Below are 9,703 nucleotides of genomic sequence, written 5' to 3' on the forward strand. Positions count from 1 at the left end.
GACGCAGGTTCAAAACTGAGTCACGTCTTTCGGATGGTGACGTTAAAGGTCGGTCCCAGACGTAAATAATCATATCTGATTGATACACGTCTGTAAAAACCCAATTACACACACACACATCTTACTTCCTTATTCCTTGCCCGATTTTGTTCAAATTTTCACTGATATTTTTCAAATATCTTAAACTTTACAATAAAAGTAACTTGGTATGAAGGTTTTGGTTTCCTTTAAGTATTGAGGCAGTTTTAGAGCATGGACAGTTTTGTCAAGAATATATTGTTAAAATTGACCTTGACATAATTGTGCGCAGGAAAAATAGAAAGTATACAAATAACACGGAATCTCATTATCCTCGTGTAGAAAATTACGATCGAGAAGATAATATTTAATTATTGGGGGCCTAAGTAATTCTATTTCAACGATCTGACTTCTTATTTAAATATGGAACAATTTAGCCTACTGCAACATTGCAAAACTCTATTGGCCGACAATAGTTTTTCAAGTTCATAACTCGGTTCTGGAAAGCACCGTGTTCTTGCTTTGTTTGCGCGGTCTTCCTTTCGTGTTCTGTTCTCGGTAAAGCAGATCGAATTATTGATATCATCTTTGTGTGGTCAGAAAACAGTTGTACCTTTTGAAAGATGTGGTTACATGCGGCACCATTTTTCGTTCGACCCGTGGTCTGGGGGTCTAGGACTAGCCCGCCAACTGAAAATGACCGCTTCTTGCACTCACAAACAATAAAACGCTCTCTGATTGGTTGAACTGATGTGGTTTCCCTGGAAACGCCTCGACTAGTCTGTTTGTTGACTTGGAGCAAACTGGAGATTGGGAGGTCCTTATAAAGAGTGCTCTAACTGGTCAAACGGCATTTGAATCACATTGCTTACGGCACATCATACGTTGCGAGCAGTTCGTGAAAATTCACTACAAACAATCACATCATGGTAAGTTAGTTTTATTTATTCATTTGAAATCATAATTTAGTTGTTCCGCAGAGGTATTGCTCTATTTCATCATTTAATCTATATAATACGAAATTTTATGACGGTTCCTACGGTTGCTATGAACGAACATGACGAGGGAGCAGAAAAGGGCATACTTGTGAAGTGTAGAATACTTTAGGTTTAATCAACTGGTACACCTTTAGGAGAGATTATTAAATCAAAATTTAGATTTTACTCATGCAACTTTATGGATAACGTATGTTAGACATTATGGAATGCCTTTCGTAACGATATTTAAACAAAAACATATCCAGCCCTGTCAAGAAAATTTCCCGTAATGTATTTTAGTTGTATTAAGGGCAAGGCTATTCATTTTTGCCAGCCATTTAGCCATTCGCAGTCATGGTGCACAGTCCAATTTAATAAAACATTGATCCGTATGATTTTCTTCGTATTAATTGTATTGGTCGTCTGACCATGGACCTTCTTAGTAGGTCCATGGTCCGACCCTCTGATGTATAACACAAATTGTGTGTAGGCCAATTCATAAAACAAAGCGTTCACAAAAATATTTGTATAACGGTATATTTAGGCCTTTAGCCTAATATGCTACGTGGAAATATTGAGAAGTCAACATTTTAAATCGACCATCCTTCACAACGCCACCTTTTTCTGACAAATATCTAGCACGTTAAAGGAAACCAAAACCTTCATACTAAGTTACTTTTATTGTAAAGTTTAAGATATTTGAAAATATCAGTGAAAATTTGAACAAAATCGGGCAAGGAATAAGGAAGTAAGAGCTTTTTTTAAATTACTAGTCACTAGAGGGCGGTATTCAATTTGATGACATCATCTGTGGACAACTCTCCATGCCTTTTGTACATCAAATTTCATGTTTTTCCTTCTTTCTTGTGATTGAGACAATGTACTCCCCTGAAAGCAAGATATAGAATGCAAAATGATATTCTACTTCACATGTTATGAAGTCGGATCAAGAACACAAATAAATACGAAGAAAACAACAAAATTGTGAAATTTTATGTACAAAAGGCATGGAGAGTTGTTCACAGATGATGTCATCAAATTGAATACCGCCCTCTAGTGACTAGTCATTTCAAAAAGCTCTAACTTTCTTATTCCTTGCCCGATTTTGTTCAAATTTTCACTGATTTTATTCAAATCTTTTAAACTTTACAATAAAAGTAACTTAGTATGAAGGTTTTGGTTTCCTTTAAGAACCCACTGCACTATTCGTATAAGAGTAGGGGAAACCCCGGTGTAGTGGTCCACCTGCACACACCCCCAGTATAGTATGATAATACTCTGTAAAGAGGTATGTACTCAAAATGGAAGAAGAAGAAATGTTTTCACATGTAAACATGCAGTAAGAAAATATGACTTGTCTGACCTTCTCGTACAGAGCATGGAATATTAGATTTATTTCAAATCAATTGATTCATCGTTTTTTATATTTCTTAGCGTGAATGTATCTCAATCCACGTCGGCCAAGCCGGAGTCCAGATGGGCAATGCCTGCTGGGAGCTGTACTGCCTGGAGCACGGCATCCAGCCTGATGGCCAGATGCCCTCAGACAAGACCATCGGAGGTGGTGACGACTCCTTCAACACCTTCTTCAGTGAGACTGGAGCTGGCAAGCATGTTCCCCGTTGCGTCTTTATCGATCTCGAGCCAACCGTGGTCGGTAAGCATCATTTTTGGGTGATGAAGATTTTTGATAAGACGCCAACAAAATTGTCTTATCATCTGATCATTTCATGTGACCTCATTATGAGTTGGAGCAGACAATATAGTCACCTATAAGTTGGAAAGTTGATAAGAACGGTACTTTACGTTGTAAAACAAATTCCGCAGTGCCCCGGGTATATTGTGTAGGAGATCAACGAAACTCTGATCACAGAAGACGTTTTATGATTATTCGTTCGTGATATTACGGTTACAAAAAGCATGTATTTGTAAATGTTTGTGTTTTCAATGGCTTTTGCACTGAGAACGTCTAATTCGAAGAAAACAACTTAAAGACAATATCCTTATCAGACTATAGTATCAATTTTGGCTTCCTTATTTAATTACGGATAAGTGCTTTGTATGATTTTGTAACATTTTCCGTGTATCTAATTTTCATTATATTTTCGATATGATATTGTACTTTTTCCTTTGCATTGTAATGGTCATCTATGAAGGTCTGTATTTGTTTTTCTATTTTAATTTTGTTTGTATTAATTGTATGTCCTTAATCTGGACTATAATGAAAATCAGCTTTTCAGATCATGTTTGTATCCTGTATAAATATGTTTCAATAAACAAATAAGTAGTATCAAAATGTTTTTCTCTGCCATTTAATTTTCAGATGAGGTTCGCACCGGTACCTACCGTCAGCTTTTTCACCCTGAGCAGCTGATCACCGGCAAGGAGGATGCTGCCAACAACTACGCCCGTGGTCACTACACCGTCGGAAAGGAGCTGATCGATATTGTCCTCGACAGGATCAGGAAGCTGGCTGACCAGTGCACAGGTCTCCAGGGATTCCTCATCTTCCACAGCTTCGGTGGCGGCACCGGCTCTGGCTTCACCTCCCTGCTCATGGAGCGTCTCTCCGTCGATTACGGAAAGAAGTCCAAGCTTGAGTTCGCCGTCTACCCTGCTCCTCAGATCTCCACCGCCGTTGTCGAGCCATACAACTCCATCCTTACCACTCACACCACCCTCGAGCACTCCGACTGTGCCTTCATGGTCGACAACGAGGCCATCTACGATATCTGCAGACGTAACCTTGACATCGAGCGTCCAACCTACACCAACCTCAACCGTCTCGTTGGCCAGATTGTCTCCTCCATCACGGCTTCTCTTCGATTCGACGGCGCCCTCAATGTCGATCTGACTGAGTTCCAGACCAACTTGGTGCCCTACCCACGTATCCATTTCCCTCTGGCCACATACGCCCCAGTCATCTCTGCTGAGAAGGCCTACCACGAGCAGCTGACTGTTGCTGAGATCACCAACGCTTGCTTCGAGCCCGCCAATCAGATGGTGAAGTGCGATCCCCGGCACGGCAAATACATGGCCTGCTGTCTCCTGTACCGTGGTGATGTCGTCCCCAAGGATGTCAACGCCGCCATCGCTACCATCAAGACCAAGCGTACCATCCAGTTCGTCGACTGGTGTCCAACTGGCTTCAAGGTCGGTATCAACTACCAGCCACCCACCGTCGTCCCAGGTGGTGATCTTGCCAAGGTCCAGCGTGCCGTCTGTATGTTGAGCAACACCACCGCCATCGCTGAAGCCTGGGCCCGTCTCGACCACAAGTTCGATCTGATGTACGCCAAGCGTGCTTTCGTCCATTGGTACGTCGGAGAGGGTATGGAGGAAGGTGAGTTCTCCGAGGCTCGTGAGGATTTGGCTGCTCTCGAGAAGGACTACGAAGAAGTTGGTGTCGATTCCGTGGACGCAGAGGGAGAGGAGGAGGAAGGTGACGAGTATTAAACATAATATTTACGCTTTACTTAAAACGCAATGCCTGAAACGCTCACCAAAAGCACAAACATGGCAATATATTCTTGTATTGATTCAGAGTAAATCATAATTGTCAATATTACCTTGCAAATTTGGAATCAGCCTGCTCTATTCCATTTGTTCGTCTATGATCTTGCAATATTATATTTGTTGGAACCTAGCCCGCATTGAAATAAGGATTAAAATATCAACTTTAGAAGAAAATGAAACAGTTTCTTTGTTGTATTATTGCATGTCGCTGGTGATATTGATGTAAATGTAGTAATATTAAGTTGATGATCAAGGAAGCGATAAGAGAAAGATTGAACGACATTGAATGATTGATTCATTGATTCACTGATTCATTGATGAAGCGGTTGTTTATTTAGTGAATGAATGCGCCTGAGATTAAACGATGGATCGATTTACTTGATTGGTTTTATTTACTTGCCCAGCAAGACGAGGTAGTAATTAAAGTAATTAATTTCATGATCAAGCGTTTGGGCAAGAGAATGGTTGAATGATAGATTGGTGGATTGATTGTTTGACTGAATAGTTGATTAATTGATGAAGTGGTTATTTAGATAATTAATGAATTGATAACTTGCGGGACAAGACGAGGGATTGTTCAATTATTGATTGATCAAGAGAGTAATGAAATGTGTGAGAGATTGATTAAGAAATTCTTTATTGAGAATGCATGCGTTTGAGAATAAAGGGTGAATCAATGTGCTGACTGGTTTTGAAAACTTGATCCACCAGACGAGGGATTGGTTAAATAGTAAAAGCTTAACGGAGAGGTTGAGCATTTGAATTAGAAATTGGTGAATTATTGAATAAGAAATTAAATCTATGTACACCAGGGCCCCGTCTTACAAAGAGTTACGATCGATCCAATCAATCGCAAGTTTGCAGTCTCCAATCTCTTATGTACATATTTACGATTGATATCAATCGCAAATAAGTTACGATTGATATCAACTCTTTGTAAAACGGGGCCCAGATGTTAATCCATCCATCTACATGTCTTACTTGTCTACTGATCCGTCTATTCATATATGTTTCAGTCGTTCCATTTAAATACCATATCGATCTACATGTATCTCTCTCTATATATTTAGTCATATTTAGTATTTAGTTAGTCATGAACCGCTAATTTATCTTCAGTCTGACTAAATCTATATTTTGACCTAGGCCTTCATCTTTATACGTAATACGACGTAATCATATAGGGACTATTAAAAAAAAAAAAAAAATCTGTGCTTTCTTAGGACAACAAGATGAAGTACATGTATGTGTTCATTAATGTTCATATATAAACATCAAGGGTTTGGGAAGTCAGAATCAAATGTTTCAAAGCTAAAGCAAAACATTGTACTAAGTGATATATACATGCTTAAATGTTTGTAAGGCGCCATTAAAGTGACTCGGCAACATTGTTGAAGGTTGATGAAAAACTGCGTGATTTTCGTTTAAAATGTTACTTATTATATATCTTTTACTGTACTAGCTCTCTAACATGCAATCAAATCCTGATACAATTATCAAACCACAAAAATATTTGTGGTTTCTTTGAAGGCGTCACTGTGCAACACCCTCTAACAGTAAATTATCCCAACCATTTCTGAATTTTCCCAACCATTTTTCCATGACAACAAGACACAAGACAAGGTTTAAAAAATCTGTCAACACTTAAGTGTCTGGAATGGTATACAAAGCCAATTCGTTGCTTTGTGACGATTTACATTCACCTACAATTTATTTAAATTGTAATTATATAGTTGGGAGAATTAAGGAATCAGTCAAATTCGTTTTTCATAATGTTAATGGTCTCTTTTCACTCAAACTTTCAGATTATCTTTAAATTGTCCTGTTGGTGATTGGGCGGGGGTGATTGCCCAGGGGGTAATTGTACTAGAACCCATTTATTTATCTTGAAGAGGAAAATAAATCAACAGCAGACTAGTAGTGCTTGTATTTTTCACTTTATCATCTAAGATCAAAGAAATCTGACCCCTCCCCCTCCCTCCAAATTATTATTTTTTTTAAATTTGAGGGCTTTCCAAAACTCGAAACGAGTTAAGTAGTAAATCATGATTGAGACGGATACGACATGAGCATACCCCCGCTTGTGGTGGGAAATCGCTACTTCGCCTGCCTCCGCTGCCTGACAGGAGCAGACGATAAACTAGGAAACCCGTCACGCTCACCAGACACTACGTCATTGATGACTCATCGGTCGTTCGCCGACGACGACATATCTTACGATCCCGCTTGAATAATTCCGGTCTTTGCATGTATACAATACGTGGTCTAGCTTTTCGTTTTGCATGAATAGGATATGTCATCAGAGAAGGCAGATTTCTAGAATCAACATAATATATGTAACTGCACCCTGTGTGTAGAATAAGATACACAGTCCCAATTTAGTATGTAGGATGAATACCCAGGGGGGAGGGGGGGGGGGTGTACTCATATATTAAGATATACGGGGGGGTGCCGCTCTAATATGTCACTTTTTCGCAAAAATACCTAAACATGGGTTCCATTTTTTAACTAAAATATCCCTAAACGTGGGTACGGTTATTCAAAATTTCCTAAAATGTGAAAAATGGGTTTTACTTCGAGAAAAATCCCCCAAAATGACCCATAGAAATTGCATAGGGCTTCTGAGTATTCGCCTGAGATGAATAGTTTGAACAAAAACGTCTTGCAATCTATCGTACCCGCCTATAGCTCCTTGGACTCGAATCATGCTCCTATGTTTACGTGTATACCGTTATGACATGATACTATATACTATATTAGCAAAGCCGCCGTGTTAACATATACAATTTTGGAAACGCCCCCCTCTCAAAAAATGAAATGGAAGCTCTTATCAACAATCATCTGAAAGAATATGTTTTGACTGTTCGTTACGTGATGATACAAAGTTTGCCGGGAAACCGCCTACTATTGATATGTTTGGTAAATTATCATATCTATCCGGACTGGATAGATATCGCGTAGTCCCATTTACATCTTTCTGTTTACAGTGCTTGTAACTTTACAAAGACTGGGCCAAATTTCTTATCATTTTGATGATTCCAAAACCTTGCAGCAGGCGCGTAGCCAGGGGGGGGGGCGGTGGGGGCGGTCGCCCCGCCCCCCGAAAAAAAACGCCGGCCAAAAAAAAAAAAGAGAGAAAAAAAAAGAAAGGAAGAGGACGTAGGAAGAAAAAGGAGAACGGAACAAGGAATCGTCTTCTTTCTCTAATAATTTAATGAAACGTCTAAGCTTCCGTGCTTCGCGCGGGAGGGGAGGGGGGAACTGAATTCAGATAAGGATTAAGAGTCGAGAACGGTACAACAAATCGTCTTCTTTCTCTAATAATTTATGAAACGTCAAAGCTTCCGCGGGAGGGGAGGGGGGGGGGGAACTGAATTCAGACAAGGATTAAGAGTCGATCGAGAATTGTACAACAAATCTTCTTTTTTCTTTAATAATCTAATAAAACTTCAGAGCTTCCACGGAGGAAGGGGAACTTGATACAAAAAAAGGATTAAGAGTCGAGGACGGTACAGCGAATCGTCTTCTTTATTTAATGAAACGTGAACAGAAACTGCATTTAGATAAGGATTAAGAGTTGAGAACGGTCCAACGAATCGTCTTCGTTCTCTTATAATTTGATGAAACCTCAAAGCTTTCGCGCTTCGCGCGGGAGGGGGGAAACTCCCCCTCTTTGCACCCTCCCCCCTAGGGAGCGCGCTCTGTAAGTGATTCGCACGCTTTGCGTGCTCACTACCGCCCCCCCCCCCCTAAAATCAAATCCTGGCTACGCGCTTGCCTTGCAGTACACATTTATACTTAAATGATCAACCTTTTCTGATCGATTCCACAACGTTTCTTTCACAATGCAATCGCATGACCAGAACTGATCTATGCCTTTAATGGGCATTCGATATTATTATAATGGTGCAGGCGCCATAGCTCATGTCATTAAGAAGATGCTGATGTGAAAGGCCTTGCATGACTCATCCGGCTGACATTATTAATGCATCTATGCAAATACTCTAGCCGATTCGCTTTATACAAAAGATAGATGCTTGAGATAGGGGTGGTGCGTACAGTAGTTTAGAGACACAGACCCTTGTCAGTCGTTGTGCGTAACAGTGTCTGTATTCTGAGACTAGGCTGGTGACATACTGCATAGGCTCTGTACTTTATCTTATTTGACACAGCCAGCATCTGACGGAGCTAGGCTTTTTTTTGGGGGGGGGGGAGGAGAGAATTACATTGATATTCCAAGATAATCGTAAAAGAAGATGACTATGGAAATGACTACACTGTGCGTTGATTAATCAGTCTACAGACGAGATATTTATTTAAACTCGACCGGATATTGCAGATAGAAGCGAGACCATCAAATAAGTCCCTATTTGAGTCCTGCATTATTCATTCTCTACCAACGGACATGCCATTTCTCTGCTATGGAATTATGTTAATACAAGTAATTCCTCTTGAGGAAATATAATGATACCATTGGGGCGTACCATAATTTATTTGTGTCGAAATAATTAGCAATCAAAATGTCCTATCCATCATGATAGGCCTCCATACTTGGAAAGCTCCCTTGATTGTAAGAGCAATATCATCTTATGGTGGCGATGTGAGAGGATGCCTTGGAAAGAAGGTTATAAGAATCCGCATGCTGCCTTGTCATCATCGGACTCGATGAGTCATGATGAGTATGACCGCCTGGGTGATGTGGGGATGGATGCTTAGATGAGCCGGTTGACGAGAGGGAGCGCGAGAAAGAAACATATCACAAATTTTCTTGTCTGCCAATATTGAATGATATAATTTTGTTATTTTTGCGTTATTTAAAAATATATAAATTATCATTTATTTTACTTCATATACTCTTCAATTGTAGCTGTAGAGATGTGAAAAGGGCTAATAAGGATAAAGTATTGTCAATATGAAATAATGACGTCATCGCCTAATTCCACATCCAAGCACTGCGTGAGTGACTTGTAGTGTGTGACGTGTAGAATGTGACGTGCAGAGTGTGACTAATATGTGATTGTACGGTGCTTGGGAGCAAGACTAGGCAATGGCTAAGGTACAAAGTGCAATTGTGTATATTTACTACTTAAATTTGGTCCAATGCCAGTTCGTCTTATCACGTTTGTGCTATGAAAGGCCTAGTGCAGTGATTTGATTGAAGAAGGAGGGGCACCTTTCTAGTTATGGATCTCTCG

At 40.0% G+C, this 9,703-nt stretch overlaps 1 protein-coding gene across 1 annotated transcript; it reads left to right on the top strand.

Annotated features, from left to right (window-relative positions):
* The first annotated feature begins 929 nt into the window (after window positions 1-929).
* On the top strand, window positions 930-4,675 carry LOC588319 (tubulin alpha-1 chain). The gene is given in 3 exon segments (XM_030994828.1): window positions 930-947; window positions 2,430-2,656; window positions 3,281-4,675. Coding segments are annotated over 3 exon segments (1,401 nt in total). The 5' UTR covers window positions 930-944; the 3' UTR covers window positions 4,452-4,675.
* The last annotated feature ends 5,028 nt before the right edge of the window (window positions 4,676-9,703 follow it).

The sequence above is a fragment of the Strongylocentrotus purpuratus genome, unplaced genomic scaffold (assembly GCF_000002235.5).
Source record: "Strongylocentrotus purpuratus isolate Spur 01 unplaced genomic scaffold, Spur_5.0 spur5_scaffold_21, whole genome shotgun sequence".
In the NCBI taxonomy this organism is placed as follows: Eukaryota; Metazoa; Echinodermata; class Echinoidea; order Camarodonta; family Strongylocentrotidae; genus Strongylocentrotus; species Strongylocentrotus purpuratus.